The sequence below is a fragment of the Bos mutus genome, chromosome 28, assembly GCF_027580195.1.
Source record: "Bos mutus isolate GX-2022 chromosome 28, NWIPB_WYAK_1.1, whole genome shotgun sequence".
Taxonomy (NCBI): domain Eukaryota; kingdom Metazoa; phylum Chordata; class Mammalia; order Artiodactyla; family Bovidae; genus Bos; species Bos mutus.
Window position 1 is genome coordinate 8,075,184 of NC_091644.1, and position 26,195 is coordinate 8,101,378.

Genomic DNA, 26,195 nt, shown 5'->3' on the forward strand with positions numbered 1-26,195 from the left:
GACAGCTTCTAAAGCATTCCCAGCCATGTCTCAGCCTCCCCCCAAGGGCAGGTCCCCTCAAACTCCTTGGGGAGAGTACAGCTCTGCCCTGGCCCCTTCTGTGACAACATTCCCTAATAGGATTAAATGCAGCAACTTCTTATATCCTCCAAGAGCAATTAGAGAGCTATCAATATTCACTTACTATCTAAAATATTTAAAAACAAACTCACTTTCAAATAAACATAAGTACGTACATATGCCTTTGCACGTCACACAGCATTTATACGCCTTTTATAACATGGTCGCTGTCAACTGCTACAACATTACGTAAGGCCAACATTTTATTCTGGCTTATGGGTCGCAAAGAGTCAGACACGACTGAGCGACTGAACTGAACATCTATCTGGCATTATTATGCCCTTCAATCTCTGCCATTCTCCTAGGAAACCATGGAGGTTTTCACAGAGTGGGATCCAGGAGCAGACCTAGACTGCTGCGGAGCCTCAGAAGGGGCAGCCACACCCACCAGCAATCACACCGACTGTCCCACCCTTCCCCAGTCCTCAATACCAGTGAGACGATCTTAAGAAAGAGCTAAAGGTACTAGAGCAATTAGTACCAAGTACTAAACTGGCTACAGTTTCTTTCATCTTTGATTATCATTGATTACCTAGTAAGTTTACAAGTCAATACCTCCGTGGTCAAATATTTCAACCTGCAGGATAGAAATCTGCCCCTCATAGCCTTGAACTTATCAGGAATTACAAAGTAAAAATATTTACCTTTGAAAGTTTATTAACTTTTTCAGTCCATTTATTTGTAATTAGGAATTTCCTAAATGATATCCAAGACTTCAGAGTATTAACTAAAGTTTGCAAGGTTAACCATTTATTTCTTCTCCATCGTTAAGTTCAGGGGCCTATCACTATAATACGAATGGCAAAGAGAAAAGTATATAGTATATACGTTATGAACCGGGAAAACAGGCAGTATAGATTTTTATTAGCCCAGTAAGTACGCTTTTCCCTCTTTTTAAAAGACATTACATATAAAACACATTAAAGAAACAAAAATTAAAAACTTCTTTTTACCATTAAGTTCCTTCTTGGTATCCCAGAGACATCCATGGTTTCAGGATCATTGACCTTAAAATTACGATACTAAGACCATTCAAATAAAAGCCCCAGAATCTACAGCTTGCAAGAGTTCAGAGGAAATTTACACAGCCCATGAAGCAATGCTGGCTCATGCAGAACTTGGTTTGACTACACATCTGACCACTTCTCTTTAGGACATAAACCTAGAGAAGACTCCAAGTTCATCTAATTTCAAAGGAGGACAGACTATAAAACTGTGAGAAAAAACGTTATACAATTTGCCCTGGCACATGCACAGAGAAGGGACCAAGCTCCTCTGAACACCTCTACTCACAGAGACCAGTTGTTTGGCTGATATATAACTGCATTCTGGGAAGCCACTTCTACCAATACTATCTTAATAAAGATGATCTGGGCTATAACCCAACGTGCCACACTATTTCATTATGGAAAAAGGAGATGCACATCGACAGTTAAATGATTACAGCTGCTGCTCATTATTAGCCCACAGCTCACTCCTAGCTGGATTGTCACCACTCGAGAGAACATGTTTTAATTTTTCAATCAAAACTACACGGCAGGGATGATTTTAGGTTTCCCAGGTCTGGCATATTAGACCCCACGCAAGTTTCATGGTAACAGGAAAGGAAGGGAAGAAAAGAGATGGGAAATAAGAAAATCCCAGAAATCATTTAAGAAAAGAAAGATAGTCTTAGAAACTATCTGGAGCAGCTTGGGGCATTCTCGTCAAAACCCAACCAAAGCGAATGAGAAACGCAGAGGCGAGCCGAGCAAACGGCTTGTTTAGAGAAAGCATTTTATAAACGGTGAATTAATGATATGCCTAGGCAAGAAAACACTAAATGCCCATTTTCAACTTTGACTTTTCCATTCAGACGGAATGTTTTCACATGAAATGTAGCAGAATTTCAGTATCAGAAGAAAAAAACTCTGCTTCAACACTTTATTGTAGTAACAACAGAACATTTAATATTTAAAAATCCGCCAATATATTTTCCCCTTCCTACAACTGTGTAAGTATTTCTAAAATATCCTAAAACTTTAAGTACTGCTCATGGGATGTGTTGATCTGCTAAATTAATGAGAAGAGTAAGGAATAAAAGCAAAGCAAAAAACTCTGAAGATTAAAATAAAAAGTTCTTTACTTAACAGTTTATGGTTTGTATTTGACCCACTCCAATATTCTTGCCTGGAGAATCCCGTGGACAGAGGAGCCTGGCGGGCTACCGTCCATAGGATCGCAAAGAATCGGACACAACTGAAGCAACTTAATCCACAACACACACAACATTCCAGAAAACATTTCTCTGTTGATGAACCAGAGTGTAGACAGTCACGTTCTGCTGTGGCCGCCTTCAGGCACACTAACACTCTTGTAAAGGGGTCGTCAAATCGCATCCTGTGACTGCCTAGGGTTTCTACAACCTAAGTGTCTGGTAAATATCTTGCTGTTACTCATTAGGTAAAGCCTATTAGAATCCAAGGAGCTGTTGGATTATCTGGGTTTAAAATTAAATACTCTACATAATTCATCAAGCATTAATTGATTTACATAATTCATCTACCATTACTGATTTACAGAAAAAGTCAATTTACAGCTTAAATATGGAAATGCTCAATGGATTTCAAGATAAACTATTTCAGTCCTACCACAAAGAACAAGCATGTTTAAATGTTTATTCTTTCAGAAGATTAAAGTTTTAATAGTTTATTTGAATTCCTAAAGAAAATAAAGATTACAACCAAAAAATAGTTTTCTATCATTTTATATTTCTATTATTTAGACTTTGACTTTCAAATTTATATAAAATTCTTAAAGACTGGGAGAGTAGGGAGAAAGCATAGTGAGCAGACAAGTATGTAATGTCATTTGAAAAAAAAAAAGCAGCATCTACAAATGCTATCACGCATAATGATTATAAAAGAAATCCTCCAAAGATTCAACTTTCCCCATGAATAGACTTTGTACTTACTGTAATGCTCACCTGGTCTCCTGCCAGAACAAATATTTTAATGTAAAATTTAATAAATGGAACTAAAGGTATTATGTCTAATTTAAAATTCCATATTGTGTAAACTATTGATATTAACATAATTGAGTTTGTAAACAATCCATTTGCAGAAGCTAACCTTAGACACTGTATTGACCCAAAATATCTAGTGGGGCTCATCTGCAAAATGAAGCATCAATGCCTGGAATTCATTAGCAGTGTTACATGTTTAATTTCTCCTGCCCTACAGCTCCATTGCCTCGTAAAAATTTTCCTTTGATGTCCCCCACTAAAAGAATTAAAGGAATATTGTAATTGAAATGTCATCAATAATTCACAAGACCCTCCTCCACAGCAATACATCTGATGAAATATTAATTGAGCTCCACAGACTGACAGTCTGCAGAGGAGCACTTGCCTGTAATTTGAACCACGAGTCCTGATCTTGCTGTAGCTCAGACCTGCCAAGAAGGCAATTATCTGGATGGTCTTGCCCAATCCCATTTCGTCTCCCAGAATTCCTCCTGCCTGCTGGCAGTGCAATTCCCACAGCCACCTAACACCTGTCTGCTGGTACCTACAACAACAAACACCAACAAGAAAAAGAAAATGGCAAATGGTGGGTAATACAGATCATAACGCAAAGTACTCATGAATTAATCATTTAGCGAGGTTCTAGCACCAGTCAGAGAAGCATGCCGGATGTGTGTTTTACATGAGTATTATATTCATAAGGTCATACATTTTTGATTACCTAAAGCATAAAATCACACATTTTTCTTTACAGAACATTAACACATTTCTAATTAAACTGATAGATAGGGCAATTAGGGACTATTTCATTTCTTTTTCAACATTAGAAATAGCCTGGTAAACAAGCATAAACTTATTATCTTTTATTCAATATCCTCCTGAAAAAAAACTCAAATGTTTTTAGTTATATAAAGTTCTAATAACTTTTCTATGAAAAGATGCATTAACATTTACTTTTCCAATCTGAACAGCATAAAAAAGCAAGACAGAGAAGACTACAATTTACAGTACATACTGTTGAAAAGTCACTTGGTAATCATATTATCTTTTTATAGGAAAAATTAAATTTTAAGGCCATAAACTAGTCTAAAGAATAGGGCTAATCACAAAATTAGTACATAACAGATGAGTCTGTCATATTACTAGCAGAGGCAAGAAAAAAACAAAAACAGTTTAAAGGCTCAAAAACACAAAAGGTCTTTTAATATTCTAAAGTAGAACTTGGTTCAGTGACTTCATCATAGATACAACGGTCAGTGCTATTAAAATTTTAAATAAATAAATTTTAAGCTTGATTTTAAATTTAAATTTTAAATAAAATTTCAAATAGAAATAATACATTCCCCTCTAAAAAGAAAAGAGAGTTGGTATTTGCCCTTTCCCATCAATGGTATGTTTAATTCAATCATCTAAAAGTGAAGTTTAAAAAGGAACAAAGCAAAATGCATTTCTTAGCATGAAAGAAAGATTTAACACTATGCAATGGCATGAAGATTATCTGCCAAGTTTAAAAATCTAAAGGAAAAAGCACTTAAAAGACAATGACAGCTAAAGATCCCCCCCCCAAAGAAAATACCAAGGCTAGTGAGATGGCTACCCTAAAAGAAGGCGGTTTTGCTGTTTTACTGCCCAAATGTTTACTCTTTGCTGCACGGTATCTCTACCTAAAATCTCACGGATTTCAGTCCCTGTGAAACTAGTTTTATTTACTCTTCTCTCAGTAAGTATGTCATCATTAACTTTCCCCAGTATTTTGAAAATCAGCTGTGGAAAAAATCTAGTCCAAAAAGTTCCCCAAAAAACTGATGCACGTTGACAACCCACTACATTCCAGTCAACCAGCCCCTCTCACTGAGGCACAAAACTAGGGGCCGACCCCTCTGGGCAGAACAGGGGCCAAAACGTCCAGGCGGTCGTTCCAGTGCTTTCCCACCACACGAAGCCGTCTCCACCCCACACGGCCCCCGTCCCTCTCTGTTTGGGGCCAATCAACTGAAAGAACCTGGAGAGGGCAACCGAGAAACAAGGAGAGGAGGAAGGGTGACCAGCGCGGTATCCAGAGGGAGTCAGGTCGTCCGGATTCTAGGTGACCCACGAGAGGACGTCTCCTCATCTACAGATGTAATTTCCAAGGGCGTTCAAACAGCATCTAAAGGATGACTTAAGGAAAAACAGCGACTAGGCAGCCTTGTAAGTCACGTCACCACATGGGAATCCCAACCACACCTGGGGACACCGTGCAAAGGTGGCGGAGGACAGACCCCTTCCCGTGAGGGCCCCGGGCCGCGTCAGCGCGCTGGACGGCAGGCCCGCACCGCTGGACGGGCACTTCCGGGCCTGGGTTCTGATGCCAGCAGTGTCACTGATGGACTCAGGCTGTATTGCCCTAATTTCCTTAATAATAAAACACTGTAAAACAAGTACATACTTTAAAGGAAAGCAGGCTATGGAATTCCGTTTTCAGAACTGTTTTGAAAACATAAAAAGTTACTCTTCAGGAAAAGTTAAAGATTTTTACAAACTGCTGTAAAAGAGTAACAGAATTACTATACTCCGCTTCCCCCATGAGACTGAAGCACCACAGAAGAACCACAGATCACTGTCACACTAAGCTAAGACTGCACTTACTAGTGTGGCTAAAGATTGACTTTTGTCACGTGATTGCTAAATTACAGAGTCAAATATATTTTCTGGGCAAATTTTCAAAATAGAGTTTTAAAAGTTAACCAGGATGGTGCAGAAAATAGCACTTAAATAGGTAACAGTATCTGCTGACTCCTTTGTGTACAAATATATCCTATTAATTTCATTCCACATAGTGTGGTAAATATGGTAAAAATATATCTACAGCTTAAAATTAAATTGGCCTGGCTAAAGCTTAGTCATGAAAGAAAAATGGAGACTCTGCCAATTATAGCAGAATAAAAGAAACAGAAGTTTTGTAACATTTATGAAATATTTAAAATTCTGCTTTTGAGGTGAAAAATGAAAACAAAATACTTTCAAGGAATGTGCAATTGACACAATATTTTTTTAAACATGTATTTACATTAACTACAATAAGGTTAACAGTCAATACACTGAATTTGATACACTCTTAATAGTAAGTTTAGTTCTATTAACTGTGAAATTTCTTTTGCTAGAAACTCCCACATTTAGACAAAAATGCACATTCGACTTCATTCTTGAGGGTATTTGCCAAATCACTTAATACTCATGTAGAAGTATCCCGTCTTCATTAAGTTAATCTGTAACCTGGGTATTCCTTCCGCTAGTACAACACAGATACTATTTGGCCTGTTTCTTACTAAGAAATCACTTTAGAGAAGATGAAAAGAGTTGCCAATAAATATTATCTCTATTTATCTTTCCATAGTTAATTTTCATTTGGGAAAAGCAACAGCCAAAGTAGCCACTTCTACGGGCTATAAAACACCTCCAAAAATTACTAGAGATTCCCTACAGTTCTTTATAGTTCTGTCCAGTATAGCAACCCCACCAAGATACTTCACATCTTTAGGATTCAGCTGTCTTATATGTTTATTGGGATAAAATAACTACTCCCTCTGTCCCCTCCACCCTCAAGAGAAAAGTTAGAATTATAATAAAAGCTCTTTGAGAGGAAATATAAAAAGCAGACTCTCTTTAAGTAGACCTCTTGCACAAGTTTCAGGCATGGCTATCAGCTCAATCTATGAAGGAGATTAAACCTAAGTGTCTCAAAGAAAGACGTTTACATCCTGCACCCGACCACCAAGTGATGATACGAGAGACAGAAAGAAGCTACCTAACGCTTTAACTTCCTGCGTGCGTCAAGGAAGCGTTCCTAAAGTACCTTGTTAAGTAAATCCCAGGAGGGATGAGACTGCACACGTGGCTCAGGATTTACATTCATCACAGAGACTGTACCGGACCTCGTAGGCTACGGACACGCACCTACCACAGGGCATCCATTTATCTGCAACCCTGGGCCACTTCACACATAAAACACAGTTTCAGGTACAAACTCAGTCCTGAAGGTGTTTGCCTACATCTTGCCTTTTTATATAAGAATAACATTTACAGGAAATACTTAGATACACATTTGGTCAGCTCAAAAGTATTATATCCTTAGGTACAGTACAAGACAGTCAAAAAAATAATCTTTACAAAGTTTTTATTTCAACACAGAAGTATAAGACCTCTGCAATATTGATTTTAATAAGCAATTCTTAATTAATCTGATTTAAGAAATTAGAGATTTGGTCCCTTAAAAATGCTAAAAACAACAACAAAATAACTTGATATAAATAGCTTTTAAAGTGTTGTTTTTAGTCTGCTGATACAGGTCCACATAGATTTTTAAGTTTATAAACACACTGAATGCACACTTTAGTCAATTTATTATCATCTAATTTCAATGAACAGCATGTGGCTAAAATTTCATTTGACAGTAACCGTATTCAAAATAAACTGCTGCGAGTACCTTGAGGGCCCACAGGTAACTGTATGCAGTTCCTAAAATATTAATTTGTAACAATGGCTCGACGACAGATGTAAAGAAAGGAACACACAGCACATACTTAAAAAGCTTTTTGAACAGAAAACCCGGCATTTTAAAACCTTCGTCAAATTCAGCATCGCTTTCCTCAGAATCATCTTCAAGCCTCAGACTCTTCTCTTTGTCCTTCAGTCTCAGTTTATTCCATCTCCTACCATGAAAACAAAAATCGTATTTTCATTACTTTGGTTCCAAATCAGATTAAAATAGACAGTTCAAAGTAATACAAAGAAAAAAAAAAAAGAAAACAGACAAAATAGCACAGTCCTTTAGCTTTCTGCTGCCATCATTACCCAAAACACTGATGTTCAAGAGAAAAAAAAAAGATTATCCTTTCCCTCCTCTTTAATTCAATTCTCACTTGAATTATTATAGCTGCTCTAGAAATATTCCTGTAAGGTCTCATTTCATTATCAAAACTACTTGCTCCTCTCCCGGCATACCCTAAGGGAAAATTTCTCTGCTAGTTCCTAAGATATATGAACTTAATTCTAGAAAAGATTCAGTGGAAATTTCAATATAACCAAATTTATAGATACTAAATGTCATAGCTCCAAAATGACAATGTAAGAAAAAATAAATTTTATTTATAATTACTATTTCTGTGCTAAAGATATGATGGTCATAGGATAAAACAGTACAACATCTTGGAACATAAAGCAAGTTTTTGGTCAAAAGTACTGAGTATCAGATTCACATGTTGATTACTTAATTAGGGAGAGGCATCAACAATATAAAAGTATGGATAATGATACGACTGAGGAAAAAAAAGCATTCGCTAAATACAATCTAAGTTATAAACTCAGTTATATGATGCTTTTCAGATACGAAACAGGATGAACACTTATGCTTCAGAAGGGTGACCCCATGCGTGCATAACAGAAGAGGCGTCTGAAGGTCTGAGAGCATCAGTGACGCAGCAAGGCTACTGGCGAGGTGCAGCCGTTTAGTCAGACGGATGTTGCACCCGTGTAACTAAAATGGACGCTGCTGTCGTAGGGGAGGAAAAAAAGCCAACAGCCTCACATTCTAGTTGCTTCCAAAAATCAGGACAGCTTTTTTAGTATGCATGCAACTGACACTTTGAATCTCACAAAATGGTGGAAATGAAATAGAGCAGTAACAGAGATAAATGCCTTCCAAGTAGAAAGCTCACAGGAAGGGGATGAGAACAGCAACGCATTTAGGAAGTCATTAACCTGCTCTGACCATGCAGGACTAACAGAGAAAGTGTGAGGGAAGGTAGAGGAAAACACGAGAGGATAACACTGCACACGCAGCCCAGGCGGAAGAACGTGCTTCCCAACACCAATCACCAAACCAGCACGGAGGCCAAACACGGGGCGACAGGCAGCCCCGCGCGTAGATGCCGGAAGACCTTAGAAGCATGTCCTCTGATTAATTCCAGCCTGGTGACAATTTCAGCGCTTCAGATAAGGAAAAGAGGGGCTAGCTGAGGCTTACCTGTGATCAGCAAGAAAGAACCAGTTGGTGACCTGAAACTACTTCACAGTGCCTATAAACAAGCACTGCTGCTGATTTTCAGAGAACAGACAACAGAAGAGGCAGTGCATGGCCAAGCCTAAGAAAAGAGCCCCCACATAACCATGAAGTTTAATATGTGACTGTTTTTTATGGGAAATTTTTAATGGCCTTTTTGTGCTTAACCTCTGCAGGCAATCTCTTCCTCTCTTCAATTAGTATTTTTCTTTCTTAAAAGTCAGCACCATGCAATTCAGGAAGTACCTCTAAGTGGCTCTAACAGTCTTAGCTCCTCTTCTGAGTTGCACATTATCTACAAATTTAGGTAAGCGCAACGGCATACAGTAGTGGTTCTCAATACGGGGGGCAACCGGGGCACCCTGAGGGTGACCCCCACCCCCACCCCAGAGTAACTTGACAATGTCTGGAGACAATCTGGTTGTTACAGTGCTGGTGGGAGGGGAGACATACTATTAGTATTTAGCGGGTAGAGGCCAGGATGCTGCTAAACATCCTACCACGTCCAAGACAGTCCTCTACAACAAAATATTATCCGGTCTCAAACGTCAACAGTGCCAGGCTGAGAAAGTCTGATATAAAAGTATCCCTTACAATTAGAACTTAGAAACTAAAATGATGTATATCCATTTTCCTGATATATATGTGGCTCAGACGGTAAAGCGTCTGTCTGCAACGCAGGAGACCCGGGTTCGATCCCTGGGTTGGGAAGATCCCCTGGAGAAGGAAATGGCAGCCCACTCCAGTATTCTTGCCTGGAAAATCCCATGGATCACGGAGCCTGGTAGGCTACCGTCCATGGGGTCGCAAAGAGTCGGACACGACTGAGCGGCTTCACTTACACTTTCATACATATCTGAAATTTAGCAATCAAGCAATTTCAGATAATGAGATAGCCCTCAGTACCCAAATTCTTACTATCAGAGCTCAGAACCAAACATCTGCATAATAAAAGATATTTCTTTTTAGCAAATTTGTGGATAATACAAATTTTGAGGGGAAAAAAAAATCACAAAAACTTAAAAAAAAAAATCACAGCCACTTAAAAATACTTCATTTTGCATCTACTCAAAAATAATGTTACAGGAAGAAAAAGAAAGCACCAGATGATGCCAGCTTTATAAGTCAGGCACAGCAAGGTCATTGAATATTTTGCACACAAGAGTTTCACACCTTAAACTTCACAGACAAATGATAGATAGCTATTTCCTCAGACTAAGCCAGTTAATCTTTGTGGCTATTAAATTTCCCACCACATCACGCTGCTTCAACAGTTTCAGCTTCCTCCCTCTCACTTTCTTCTCTGAAATATATAGGCATCATGTTGCCACAGAACACACAGCACCTAGGAAACCACATAAGCCACCACAGAATGATTGCATTCCAGTGCCTTCCGCTTCATAAAGAAAGATGAAAAGAGACAAACATTTATCCAGTTTGGCTAACAGATGACTAAAGGCGGTGAGGAAGAAAATCATTATTGCCTACAAGTATTTGTATCACTGTGGAGACAAATTGCCCCAGTAGAATCGTATGCACATATTAAAGACAGGAACTCCCAGCGTTATAAACCACAGGCACGTGTGGCTCCAGCTAAGAGACTCTCCCGGTACACAGAGCAGCCTTCCTCCCGCGCAAACCACCAGGAGGCCTGACCCCCCGCCGCCCCGCCCACGCCACCAGCGCCGTTAGCAAGCACCAGCACGCGGAGCGCTAGGGGGTGGAGGGGAGCCAGACTCACCTCAGCTCCGGGAGAAACACATGTCCTCCCATCCCAGGTGCCGACAGGCTCTAAAACTGCTCTCTTCAGGGTGCTTAACTCGTGGTCCTACAGTCTGGCAGGCTGAGCGGCTGCCCAGTCTGCAGGTTTATATAAAAGGGGCTTCCGTGCTGTGAATAAAGGGGGTCTGACATGTGCCCAATGAGCACAGGCTCAAACCCTCAGGCTCAGATGGTCCAGAACCCAATCCCACTCCCATGCATTACCACCTCAGCCCTCAGCAAGCAACTTAACCTCTCTAGCATCTACATTTCCTCGTCTCTGAGATGCGGGAAGAGGGGCATCTGCGTCACTGGATTTGGGGGGGATTAAATGAGGTGCCACATATAAAGCACTTATCATAAGACAAGGGTATAATAGGTGCTCAATGAATTAATGTATTATATATAACCATATGTACTTACTGAAACCTCACACAACTCTGAGTGAACTGCCAGTGTTCACTTACAGAGGAATAAACAGAGGCATGTACAGTTCAACAAATCTGCACGAACATGCGAGAGGACTCTGCAGCAGGCACCTCTGCTCAAAAACCACGACAATCTGTCAAATGGGTGCTCAGTAAATGACTGTGAAAAGCGTGAGCACCATGAGTAAAGACTCTTAGCCATCAGAAGATATCTGCAGGAAAATGGCGATTTAAAAGTGCTATAACAGATCTGTAAATAGTTAATTGTCATGAAGTGTGGCCACCTTTTTATATGATAGTAACAACTATAGAATAACCTAAAAATGGTTGGGAGTGAGTCAAAATTAAGATCTGGACCCAGAGATGTGAAATCTTAAAAGTGGCCTCAGAAATGTCTAAATTCAATTATCTCAATAAATAAGCTAGATGAAGGATTTTAAAAGTAGAACAGGGCAGTAAATAGTCCAATATTTACATTTTTGAAAAAGTAATCACTTTTCATGTTTTCTATCCCCTCATTTTAAAAGAGTCACACATGTAAGAGTCACAGCTGTAGCCACATAAAACCAAGCGGGCCTGGTGTTCTCTGGCAGGGTTTCCAACTCCCCACACGGCTGCCATAGTCAGCCCGCTGCTGATGCTGCTGGCAGCTACTTAGAAGAGAACCCAGTAATAAACATAAACTTATAATTCTAATCAGATGCAGGCAGGGCAAATGCTCCTTGGCTTCGCCACATTCTCGCAAGAGTGAGAACCTGGCCCAGGCTGTGGGCCCTGGGGCTGATACTGCAGTAACGATCTGTCAGCAGCAGCTAGGACCCAGGGCCCGACAGACAGCAACGCTGCACAACCAGCTGAACTGCACAGGAACAGTATGTCCTTCAGTTGTAACCTACTGGCATGCCTTGTCGATGGAACCCTGAGGATACACCTGAGAAGTTAATTTCTTTTCAAAGGAGAATTTCCAGCATTTCAAGGATGTTCAAAATGCCAGAGCAGAACACAGCCAGCTGCCACCATGCTGAACCTTGAGCCCACTCACCGCTGAGCATCTGCATGCCCTGTACTGTCCCCAAGCTCCCTCCTGCAACACACACATTCATTCACACGCCTGGGGACCCTTCAGACCTCAGCCCGAGCAGCGCCTCTGGAAGAAGTCTTGCACAACCTGTCAGTGAGCTGTCCAGTCCCCCAGGTGCCTTCCTAACCACGCGCCTTGGGCACACCTGATGTCTCCACTACCGGAGTGTGAGCATCTTTTGACATCTGTATCTGTCTCCCCTGTTAGACTGGGAGCCACCTGAGGTCAGAGACGGTCTCAGTCATTTTCATATCTTTAAAGACTAGCATAACGCCCACCTCACCAGAGGCTCGATAAATGCTAAAGAAATGAATCAACAGGGTTCAGAATTGGGTGAGGAAGACCCAGGGGCAGAGAACCATGGCTTGAAAATGGTCATAAAATAGATCCCTCAGCAATGGTTCCAGAAACGTCCTGTTCTAGCTCCTGCCGCACTTCCTGCCCCTTCTACATGCATGACTCTGGGCTGTAGCCACTGCATAAACATGGCTGGGTCCGCTGCAAAGAACGGGGCTTGGCCAAGAGCGACTGCAAAGTCAGAGATGTTTAATTTAGAATTTTATAAGGAGGAAAAAAAAAAGAGAGGACGCTCATTACATTGAATGACAAAAATTTTGTAAGGTGTTTTCAATTCCTCGTTTCTGTTTTTCAGGGTTTCCCAGGGGATTCACCTTGCAACAGGACTGGTCTTTGCACACCAGCTGATGGGAAGAAATAAGGAGTCCTGAGTTTGGGTCCAAGGCTCCCAAGGACCAGGTGGGAAAGGCTGGGCAAAAGATTCAACTTTTTATGAAAGGATTCATCTCTTGGCAAAGGAAAAAAGAAGTTTACATAGCCCTAATCTATATTTACATTAACAGAAAGGAAGTAATGTTTCTAGTGTTGACACTTTCATCTTTTCTTTAATCCATACATATAATAGTCACAGCTGCAACCCAACAAAATGAGGTGAGTGTGTTACTCACTGGGACGTTTTCTAATTCCTCTAGTCCCTCAGACTCCAGTGGTAGCTACCAGAGCAGAACCAGCAAAACACAGATGCAAGCTACCCGCTGAGAAGGGGACACTGGACGTGGGCAGAGAGCGACGCTACAGGTCTGTCATTAGCAAGCGGAGGCCTGAACTTCAGAAACATCGTTTGACAACGCTGCATCTGTCTCCTCGACCACCAAAGGAGCCAAATAACAGGTTCCTACAGGACTAAGTGAAGTAATGTTTACTATATGCTTTGGAAACTATTTTTAATACTGCATACATGTCAGATACTATATCACAATTATTGGCAGATTACACAAAAAAGCAAAACTGAGAAATCTGAATTAATTGTAGGTTAAATGTGAATAGTAACAAATGTCAGGACACTGTGGAACTGCAATCTAGGGTGGGCAGGAGTTAAGCGTACCAAGTCTAGAAGATCATCACGCTACTGTGCCTGTACTATCAGCCAAGATGAAGATTATCGTGGTCACTCTGAGCACAATGTCCTACTCGCTGAGTGAAGCGAAGATGCAGAAAACCAAGCCTTACAAGGCACGAGAGAAGGATCTGGAACACTGACCTCTAAACAGAGAAAACTATAAAGAACCAGTGTAATCTTGACCCACCCACACTCAGAGCCAACGAGCAGGCTACTGGTTAGAAGAATGCCCCCTGGGCAGATGTCCAGTGCCCCTAGTGTGTTCAAAGGAGAAATAATGTTTTATTTCTCCCCAACTGTTAATAATGTACTTATATAGATATTTTATCACTAAATGGACATAATCATATTAATAAGAAATATATGAAAGTTAAGAAAAGCCTAACATTAAACAAAACTAAGTTTATAACAGCATATGCAGTATGAGATGGCAATGCATATTAAACATAATTGTTAATAGCACTTTTTACCCTGGAAAAACGTTATCTTTTTCTCGATATTTATATAAGCTCTTCCTCATGATTCTCATAGACCCTCTTACTGGCTTGATGAAATCTTACTAGAAAATGTTTTATCTAATGGACATACAAATAACAAGACTAGCTAATTTTTGTTGAGTGTCTGATATCTGCCAATGTCTCAGATATATTACCTTTTGTAATACTAACGTCACCCTTGAAGAAGGTACTGTCATTTACAGACGTGGAGATACACAGGACCTCATAGCTACTCGGCAAAACTTAGGCATTCTGACTCCATGGCCTGTGATTTGCACCCACTATGCCGTATATCCTAAAAGAAATCCAACCTTGAACATTCACCGGAAGGGCAGAAGCTGAAGCCCCAATACTTTGGCCACATAATGTGAAGAGACAACTCTGGAAAAGACTCTGATGCTGGAAAAGACTGAGGGCAGGAGGAGAAGGGGGTGACAGAGGATTAGATGGTTGGATGGCATCACCAATTCAAAGGACGTGAGTTTGCGCAAACTCTGGGAGACAGTGAAGGACAGGGAAGCCTGGTATGCTACACTCCACTGGGTCACAAAGAGTTGGACACAACTTAGCGACTGAACAACAACCAAAATGCCCCCCTAGCTGTGGACAAGCTATGTTTTGAAATTATATATACATACATATTATGTTTTAATACATAATATATTTTTTAAATTTAGAGGCAGAAAACACCCTAATAATAACAACTAAGAGTAACTGATTAAGCATGCGGGGTGCTGCTGTAAGTGTTTTCATGTATTAAACAATTTAATCCTTACAACTCTATGAGACAAATACTATTCTTAATCTCTTTTTCTTAATTAAAGAAAGGTAGGCAGGGACAGGTAAAGCAGCCTGCTCAAGATCACCAATGTGAAGGTCTTAACCTGGAGTCTGTGCCCCTGTTACATAATCTTGAGTTTCAAAAACATTTTCAAACTTGCAAAAAAAATCACCCTTTTTCTCACAGCACCAGCCAAAAAGGTCAATAATCACCTCTCTCAATGCTATACAATGAAAACACTTCTACAAGAGCAAACTAAGCTCTAAAACGTCAATTCAAATTTGTCTCAAGAAACATCAGTGTGAAAGTCTAAGGAGAGGAGAGATGGCCACTGTTTGTGTACAATAACACGATTCCCTCCACACCTTGCTGCTGTGCAGGGTGGGTCAAAACTCACTCTTCACTGGACACCTGCTAACTTACCCAAGTAACAGTGAAATCAATTTAACAGTTCTGATTACAGATAATCTGGGCTGAAAAAACACATCAGTTCAGTTAAGTCACTCAGTCGTGTCTAACTCTTTGTGATCCCCTGGACTGCAGCATGCCAGGATCCCCCGTCCATCATCAACTCCTGGAGCCTACTCAAATTCATGTCCATCGAATTGGTGATGTCATCCAACCATCTCATCCTCTGTCCTCCCCTTCTCCTCCTCCCTTCAACTTTTCTCAGCATCAGGATCTTTTCAAATGAGTCAGTTCTTCACATCAGGTGGCCAAAGTATTGGAGTTTCTGCTTTAGCATCAGTCCTTCCAAGGAATATTCAGGACTGATTTCCTTTAGGATGGACTGGTTGGATCTCCTTGCAGTTCAAGGGACTCTCAAGAGTCTTCTCCAACACCACAGTTCAAAAGCATCAATTCCTCGGTGCTCAGCTTTCTTTATCATCCAAAACTCACATCCATACATGACTACTAGCCTTGCCTAGACGGACCTTTGTTGGCAAAGTAATGTCTCTGCTTTCTAATACGCTGCCTAGGTTGGTCATAGCTTTTCTTCCAAAGAGCAAGCATCTTTTAATTTCATGGCTGCAGTCACCATTTGCAGTGATTTTGGAGCCCAAAAAAATAAAGTCTCTCCCTGTTTCCATTGTTTCCCCATCTATTTGCCATGAAGTGATGGGACCGGATGCCATGATCTTAGTTTTCTGAATGCTGAGTTTTAAGCCGTCTTCACTCTCCTCTTTCATCAAGAGGCTCTTCAGTTCTTCTTCACTTTCTGTCATAAGGGTGGTGTCATCTGCGTATCTGAGGTTAGTGATGTTTCTCCTGGCAATCTTGATTCCAGCTTGTGCTTCATCCAGCCCGGCATTTTGCATGATGTACTCTGAATATAAGTTAAATAAGCAGGGTGACAATATACAGCCTTGACATATTCCTTTCCCAATTTGGAACCAGTCTGTTGTTCCATGTCCAGTTCTAACCGTTGCTTCTTGACCTGCATACAGTTTGAACATTCTTTGGCATTGCCTTTCCTTGGGATCAGAATGAAAACTGACTTTTTCCAGTCCTGTGGCCACTGCTGAGTTTTCCAAATTTGCTGGCATATTGAGTGCAGCACTTTTATAGCATCATCTTTTAGGATCTGAAATAGCTCAACTGGAATTCCATCACATCCACTAGCTTTGTTCATAGTGATGCTTCCTAAGGCCCACTTGACTTCGCATTCCAGGATATCTGGCTCTAGGTGAGTGATCACACCATCGTGGTTATCTGGGTCGTGAAGATCTTTTTTTGTGCAGTTTTTCTGTGTATTCTTGCCACCTCTTCTTAACATCTTCTGCTTCTGCTACGTCCATACCAGTTCTGTCCTTCACTGTGCCCATCTTTGCATGAAATGTTCCCTTGGTATCTCTAATTTTCTTGAATAGATCTCTAGTCCATGCCTGAAGAACTATGGATGGAGGTTTGTGACACTATACAGGAGGCAGTGATCAAGACTATCCCCAAGAAAAAGAAAGGCAAAATGGTTGTCTGAGGTCTTACAAATAGCTGAGAAAAGAAGAGATGCTAAAGGCAAAGGGGATAAGGAAAGATATACATATTTGAATGCAGAGTTTCAAAGAATGGCAAGGAGAGATAAGAAAGCCTTCCTCAGTGATCAATGCAAAGAAATAGAGGAAAACAACAGAACGGGAAAGACTAGAGATCTCTTCAAGAAAAAACACATAATATACTTAATACCAGACACACCAGTACACAGGCACACCTTGGAGATATCACAGGTTCGGTTCCAGACCTCCACAACAAAGCAAATATTGCAATAAAGCAAGACACATGAATTCTGTGGTTTCCTAGTACATATAAAAGTTACGTTTATATTATACTGTAGTCCAGTAAGCGTGCAATAGCATTATGTCTAAAAAAGTAATGTACATACCCTAATTAAAAAATGGTTAGTTAAAAAACTGTTACCCATCATCTGAGCCTTTAGAGAGCAAAGGTCACTCATCACAGATCACCATAACAAATACAATAATGAAAGTCTGATATACTGAGAATTATAAATGTGACACAAAGATATGAAGTGAGCAAATGCTACTGGAAAAATGGTAACGGCAGACTTGCCTTGTCTTGCTTAAGGCAAGTCTATCTTCAATCCGTATTGCCTATACTAAGATGCCCATACTAAACTACAGAAAAAGCAGACTATACCTCTTACGGGAACTGTCAAATACTAGGAGGCTGAGATCATAAATTAATAAAATGAATATGCCCGCTCCAAAACTTCCAAGGAAGTCACATATTTTGCTGCTTGAAATTTACAACTGACCTTATTGCTCTGTTTTCAGTTTTAAGTTGCAAGGGCCACTAAGATCTGTAGTGACTGTGAGGGGAAAGTCACACATCATACAGTTAAATCATTCCTAATATAGGGTGAAATTTCAATATCAGGATCATTCTCCACTTATTGCAATATCCATGGAAGAAATTCTACAACAGAAGCACAGTGCATACAATTTGATTTTTAAAAATATATTCAAGGCACCAAGCTGGGTGTTTAATATAGTTTGCATTTCTGTGGTGCAATAGGTTTTCTATTTCAGACAGCTGAGAATCCCTCACAGATTAGTCTAATTTGCTAAACTGAGACACGCGGTGTTTTACTTTTCTTATCTGCCTTTTTATGGTCTATCTGGGTGGACTTAATTGGCACATCTGAGCAGATGAAATACCCTCAGTTAGGAGTCCAGATCTCACAGAGTAAATTAAGACTGATGCAGACAATTATGCACTGGAGCTGAGGATGAGAGGTGTGTGCGGAGCACAAAGCAGAATTAGTCTTCATTTGTGTCTTAGCTTCGTCATTTAAAAGAAGCCAAGATGCTCTCTATGAAACCTCCTTAAGGGAGTTAACTTTTTCTTCTCTTTAAAATATAGATTACTACAAGAAAAGAAAAAGGAAAAAAAAAAGAATAGAAGTTTATTTCTTAAGAAAGCAGTTAACTCCCAGAAACTGATGACAAGAACTGTCAATAAATAATTATAGTCTCTGGGTCAAATCTAGATAAATTTTAACCAAATTCAGATTTTTAGAGATCAAATGATTTGGGGTTTTTTTTGTTCGTTTGCTTGCTTTGTTTTTAAGGCACAAGCAAATCAGGCTCTACAATGTAATTTGGCCTTTGCCTAACTGTGACCTGAATTTAAGTGCAGTGCAAACAAAAATCTAATTGAACGATAAACATGGGACAATCACAATGCAAAGGGATTGGCTCCAGAAAAGAGGAAGAGGCTCTGTGAAGACAATAAAATGGAGACAGAGCAGCTGGGAATGTGGGAGCCACAGACTTTAGCACCATTTCAAGCCAGGGCTGGGACCTGCAGAAGGCTGAAGTTGTCCTCATCAAGCCATGGGAGAAACTGATCACTGAGGCCACACTCTTCTGGGTCCACGGCACCAGTCCACGCTGACAGGCCACTCCCTCCTGACCAAACCACCCGCAGCTCCAGCCCAAACCCAGACTTGTCACTTGCTGCTACCCTGGGCAAAAGACCTCAGCTTTCTCGGCTGGGGATCCTATCTCCTAGGGGCCATGAGGACTACAGCACTGGACCCACAGAGCCCGCAGCACTGCCAAGCGGTAAGCATGCACTAACGTCAGTCACCTTAGTCCTCATACAACCTCCTCCCCTTCCTCCTGGATGCCCCCCTTGCTCAGGCCTCCAAATTTCGAATCCAAGAGACTTTTTCCAGCATTTATCCTCCTGGCACCTGAAAATAACAACAGCCCTCCCCTTCTAGAACTAGGCATGTATACAGCCAAACCCTGCAAACCAGGGTCCAACTCACCCCTGCCACAAGCCACAGTGCTCAAGGTGGGGGGGGGGGGGAGCGGTGATGAAGACACCATTTCCCAGACAGTTTAGCCGTGTGGAGGCTGCAGGTATTCTGCAAGATTCACACAATGAATGGAGTCATCTGACTTTTTAACTCCAAGCTATTCACACTAAAATAAAGTTTAAAATGTGATAAAAGAAAAACCTTTAAGATTAAAAATGTATCAGAAACCAGTTTTATCAATGGGCACCATGACTACAGATTCGGGTTACACCACACCATGAGGAAAATTCTTTCCCCATCCACATCAGACCTGTCAAGTTTTCTAGACACCCCAACAACCTCCCCAAACCTTCAGCCGACTGACCTGGGTTTGGGGTTTGGTTTCAGTCCAGGGAGGCAGGGGTGGCCATGTCCTGCTTCTTGGCACCACCATGTGGCCGTATACAGACATTGCCCATTTCACCCAACTCCAAGTCCTGGCTTCAAACCCCAGCTCTTAACCAGTGAGATCATGGGCAAGTTGATAACTTGAAAAGGCCAAGATAAAGTGTACACCCTGCTATAATTATAACATGTGACAGATATATACGCACAGGATCAACGACTGGAATGAGGGACTTCCCCTGCAGAAACAATGATGCACTGAAGTTTGAGGGTAAATGTGGCAAGTGTTTTAACCTGCATCCTCAGTCCATATCAACATATCTGCACCACTCCACAGACCAGGCCCAGTGCTGGGACCAACTTCCTCCACAAAATCTCCCCTAAAGCCCCTCCAGCTGATGTCATTACACTCTTCACCCTCTAGGTCCCATCTGTGCCCTTGTTCCCTAAAAGACTGCAGATTCCTTGCAGGAATGGCGTCAGGCATTCATGCAGTGAGAATAAAGATGAAGCAACGGAGCTGACCTCACATCTCGACTGGGAAATGAACCGTCTACACTGGGGGAACCAGGACTGATCATCCGGCGGGGAAAGGTGCGTGTATGAAACGTGGTCTTCCAGGCCACTCTGGACTCAACCTGGGACACATCACCCAACACCGAATGCGTCTTATTTCTATTAAGTGCTTGGCCCCGGGAGATCCTAGATCCTAAAGCAATGGATTTTACGGAAGCCTTCACAACTGACAGCCATACCCTAATGGATACTTGAGTACCACAAAATTAAAATAAAAAATTATGGATGCTTTGTAAGATCTGTTAGCACTGACTTGAGTAAGAACCAACAGAATAACTGCTTCTAAGAAGTGGCCTATTCATCCCGGTACATAACCAGACCTATGAAAATCAGGGAACACCACTGAGGGGACAGCCTGCAAATGCAACAGGAGAGAAGAAAACAGGATAAAAATGTGGAAAAGGCGAAGTTCACAGACAGTACAAAAGATGGTTAAAACTTCCAAGCCTAGCCTGAAATCTTGGCTAAGTCAGAGAAAGTAGGATTGTAAGTGCTATTACCCAGATCCAGAAAATGTTAAGCTGTAGAAAAGGTCTGACAGGGTATTCCTGCTGAACATCAACTAAAACCAAAGATACCTAGTTAGGACTAACCTAGGGCTAATGAAGACATAAGACTCTCAAGCTGAGAGAACTAGGCGGGTGAGATGTCTAGGAATCATCCACTTTTACTTCCAACAGTTCAAAACAATTAGCATGGTTATAATTTAAGCCCTGTTATATAAATATATATAATTCAACACATACTTAAGTTCAAAAGGTACCTGCCCTGGACATATACTTCTAAATTCTAACCGTCAGGAAAAACTCACTTTCTATGTTGTAAACTGGGTGGTGTTGTTGCTCAGTTGCTAAGTCCTACTCTTTGCAGTCCCCACAGACTGTAGGATTCTCTGTCCGTTGGGTTCTCCTGGCAAGAATTCTCGAGTGGGTTGCCGTTTTCCTCTCCAGGGGATCTTCCCAACCCAAGGATGGAACCTGCATTTCCTGCGGTTCCTTTACCACTGAGACACCAGGGAAGCCCCATGTAAACTATATGGGGCTTTATTCTGATCATCAATCATCAAACCATGCTATTAATAAGATAAGAAATCCTAATTTTTTTCTTCACTCAAGGGGTTACCATTACAATTTCAATCTGTCTACAAAGATCAACAACAAGAAATAACAAAATATAGAGTGACTGGCAGTTTTAAAATATCCTTAATATGCTTCTCAATCCTGAGCATTTTAGTTTCTTTTAACATCCCCCAAGCCCAAGAGTACCAAGGGAGATGCAATATAAACGTTTTAATGTAGATATCTACAGTTTAACAATTATCTGCCTTAATAACTATAGCTATAAAATTTTAAGAGCTATAGTATTTTGGTGGCAATTAAGAGTTATTGACATTTCTAAAACTCATTTGAGATTCTACTGTAACTTGAGCAAAAACTGACTTTCTGATATGGCTTTGGATATAACAGTTTTACAATCTTAACATTATTAAGAAAAACTTATTGCCATGAATTTAAACCCATATTTAAAATTCAATCAAAACAAACTGCTCTTGATCAAAATACTGATATACTTAAAATACATTTAATATTGACTCAATTTAATGGCAAGAATATTCATTCCACTTACAATCAATATGGTGAGATTAACACTTTTATTAATTCTCTACAGTAGTCAAGGAAAAAATATGCCACTCACTGTTCAAGAGTATTGAGCAATACCCCTCAAACAACTTTATAAATATGGAACATGCGAGGTAACTTTAAAGTTGAAATAAGAAATGACAAATATTAAGCCACTCCTCAACCCTGTCTTGCCACGTAAGGTATTACTGCAGTGTTGAGTGTAAGGGCTCCCTTAAAGACCTGGATCTAGGTTGCAGGTACTCAAATCATTTATGAAAAGAACTATGCTCCATCTACTTCTAAAAGGTTAGGTAGGGAATATGGATATGTGGCATATCCATATGTGGCAAAAGGAATGGAGAATATCAGCAGTTCTAAACAAGAAGAAAAGAATATCAGGTTAATCTTCATTCTCCAAGGTTCAGTTCAGTTCAGTTCAGTCACTCAGTCGTGTCCGACTCTTTGCGACCCCATGAATCGCAGCACACCAGGCCTCCCTGTCCATCACCAACTCCCGGAGTTCACTCAGACTCACGTCCATGGAGTCGGTGATGCCATCCAGCCATCTCATCCTCTGTCGTCCCCTTCTCCTCCTGCCCCCAATCCCTCCCCAGCTTCAGGGTCTTTTCCAATGAGTCAACTCTTTGCATGAGGTGGCCAAAGTACTGGAGTTTCAGCTTCAGCATCAGTCCTTCCAATAAACACCCAGGACTGATCTCCTTTAGTTAGTGGGAAGCTACAAAATTACAATAAACTAGGTCTCCCTACACTGAGGAAAAAGAAAAAACTGTTGAGGATTGAGAAAAAAATATCCTGGGAGCAAATATTTTAAAAGTAATCTGGAAAAAAAAAAAAAAGTTATCTGTTAAGCAGATTCTCACACCCCCTTGAGTTTCTCAGTGCTCTTGGCAAGCCAAGTGCTGAGCCCTGAGTCACACAGCACAGTGCTCCCTGAGACACAGTGGACACTGCAGCGTGCACACTGGTCTTCTTGGTTCGCAAAAAATGTGTGGCAACAGGCAATGCCAACTCCACAGACAAACGTGTCCACCTTCCTTTTATCTTACTTACACCAGATACTGACAAAATCATGGAAATAAGAAGCCAAAGTTAGTCTCTAGCACACACAAAAAAGGCAGTGGGAAGGGTATCTGGACATGTGAAGCCCATCTCGGGCACTAGAAGGTTTAAATTCTTAAACAACGACTTTTTTAAGACAAGGAAGGAGGGATTGAGGAAAGCAATCTTATTCTTTCATACACTAAAACTTAAACTTCAGCTCTCTGGGCTTCCTGGGGGCACTAGTGTTAAAGAACCCACCTGCAAGTCCAGGAGACCTAAGAGACACAGATTCGATCCCTGGGTCGGGAAGATCCCCTGGAGGAGGGCATGGCAACCCACTCCAGTGTTCTTGCCTGGAAAATCCCATGCACAGAGGAGCCTGGTGGGCTACAGTCCACAGGGTCGCACAGAGTCAGACACGACTGAAGTGACTTAGCATGCACACACGTTCTCCTGAAATTACTTCCACCCAGCATACGCCACACAAGCCAACCTCCTCCTCCTCCCCAGCCTCGTGGCAAGGCACCCACTCTCCAAAGGCAGGCACACAGCTCCTACTTTAGTCCTTCGCATGCCTCTTGACCCAGCCTTCCCCTTAAGCTCTTCTTCTTAGACTTGCCCCCAAATCTGAATGATGACCCAGAAGTAGAAACATCTTGGGTCAGCTCCACTGAGGATTCAGGGGTTCTGATGGTTCTATCACCGACCCAATGGACATGAGTTTGGGTCAACTCTGGGAGTTGGTGATGGACAGGGAAGCCTGGAGTGCTGCGGTCCATGGGGTTGCAAACAGTCAGACACGACTAAGTGACTGAACTGAACTGATGTTCTACTGGGCTAAGGCTGCAGGAAGTCCAATCTTTGGATGAACAGGGGTCTAACACACTAAGCTAGGCCAGAACTCTTATTTATTAATAAACCTGCCACCTACAATACATGCATTGAAGAAGGAAATGGCAACCCACTCCAGTGTTCTTGCCTGGAGAATCCCAAGGATGGCGGAACCTGGTGGGCTGCCGTCTATGGGGTCGCACAGAGTCAGACACAACTGGAGCGACTTAGCAGCAGTAGCAGCATAATAAAACACGGCCCCTGTGGACTGACCTTAATCGCTGCTTATAATAGTCTTCATCTCCATCGTCTCGGCATCTCACTACTTTCCGGCCTCCTCCGGTGGCTTCAGCTTCTTCCCCAGAACTTGGAAAAAAGTCATCATCGATCTCCTGCATAGTGACTTTCTTCTGCCGTTTCCGGCGATTGAGCACCAGCCTCTGCTCCCAGTCAGAGCCTTCCCCGGGCAGGTCAGCACCCACCGTCTCTTCCAGCTCCTCCTCCGTGGGCAAGTACTCAGACTCTTCATCCTCAGAGTCCCCCTGTGCGTTTGGTCTCACATCACAATCCCAGGGTTTCCTTCCCTTTAGCAATCCGACCTGCCCCTGGAGCTGAAGAGCCCTCTTCTGGAGTTTCTTGATCTGTTTTTTCAGGCGTTTATCTGTTTTCGATACAGCTTTGCCTCTCTCATCTGGTTTGTTTTCATTGAGTGCTGAGCTCGGTTCAGAAGTGGCCGAGGCCGAAGCTTTTTTAGCTGCTCTTTTATTACAAGCTTGCTTCTTTCTTTCAAAGGACAGTTTCGCTTGATCTGCCAAATACTTTTCAAAGCCTGATGCTTCATTGAGCATTAGTTTTCTGGGCTTTTTCTCCTGCTTCTGAGGGATCTTGGTACCAAAAGGTGTCATCTGACCAGTGCGGACGAGCTCTTCCCAAGCGGTCTCCTGAGCGGGCATGAGCATGCTGCCAAGGCAGGAGGGCTCTGCTTCTGAAAAAGGGATGACAATGCATTGGGTACTAACATAAAACTTTCCAGGAGAACAACAGACATGTGTGCTACTCAACACGGAGACACACACACACACACAAAAAATCAGTGATGTACGATACTATGTATGAAGCACAGAGTGAAACCGACACACTCCGATTCAAAACAGTAACTTCTCAGTAACTTTTCCCAGAATACTGCATTATTAATATGCTTTCCGGGCATCCAAAGACAGACCCAGTCATACGTAACATACAGAGAGGGAAATTTTGCCATGTTTCCTTATCAAGGAAAGAGTAGTCCTTGAAGAAGCAACCTCCCAAGTTTGCACATCACTGCTAACACCAGCTCTGAGAGGGACTTAAATTCAAGAGACAGCAGGACTGAAAACAGAACTCCAAAGAATTAGTATGCACCTAAATAGGTTAGACATAAATGGTGGCTCTGCTCCATTCAATAGGATAGCCACCACGTGGCCATTTAAATTTACACTGAGAATTCATTTTTTTCAGTTGTACTTGCCACATTTCAAGAGCTCAGTAGCCACACGTGGCTGAAGGCTACCATGACGACCAACACAGACAGCGTTTCCACTACTGCAACCACGTCTACGGGACGGCACCACATTAGACACGCCAACTGACAGAAGGGACGCGCTGAAACTGGAGTCACGCTGTAGCGACAGGGAGCCGCCCAGAAACCACCGTCTTTCATCGGCTGAGATCGATCTGTAGCAAAATTACTACATCCATAGCCAAAACATCAACGGAAGTAAGGCTTACTGGGAAGGAAACCGTATTCTAAAACCTGTCATCTCTGCAGGCCAACAAGGCCAGCACAGTTTTCGTTAAACGGACACTAAAGGAAAACGTGCCTCAGAAAGTGCAGAAATCCTAAGTGTACAGCCCAGTAAGCTTTCAGAAAAATATACCCATACACACCTGAAGAAGGACATAGCAACCCACTCCAGTATTCTTACCTGGAGAATCCCATGGACAGAAGAGCCTGGTGGGCTACAGTCTGCAGGGTGCAAGAGTAGGACACGACTGCGCAACTGAACCACCACATACCTAGACGCTAGCATCCAGATCAGGAAGCATAAATCGCCTTTGATGGTGTCTCCCAGCTTCTAGTCCACTAGATACTGACCTGTTAACACTGCAGATAAGCTGGACCTGGCATTGAACTTGGAAATGTCTGTGCTTGTGTCTGGCTTCTTATGTTCAAAATTGTGCCTGTGAGTCATGCCTGCTGTTGAATTTGGCTGCAGTCTGTTGGTGCTCACTGCTGTTAGTGCGGTATTCTATTATATAACTCCACC

At 41.7% G+C, this 26,195-nt stretch overlaps 1 protein-coding gene across 2 annotated transcripts in view; it reads right to left on the reverse strand.

Annotated features, from left to right (window-relative positions):
* Window positions 1–26,195, reverse strand: part of ERCC6 (ERCC excision repair 6, chromatin remodeling factor) — a 76,209-nt gene that overhangs the window by 36,650 nt on the left and 13,364 nt on the right. For both annotated transcript variants that reach the window (XM_070364931.1, XM_070364932.1), the window contains exons 5-7: window positions 24,163–24,874; window positions 7,687–7,815; window positions 3,510–3,668 (exon numbers count right to left, since the gene is read on the reverse strand). In XM_070364931.1, coding sequence (XP_070221032.1) covers window positions 3,510–3,668; window positions 7,687–7,815; window positions 24,163–24,874 — 1,000 coding nt within the window. The remainder of the gene's footprint in view (window positions 1–3,509; window positions 3,669–7,686; window positions 7,816–24,162; window positions 24,875–26,195) is intronic.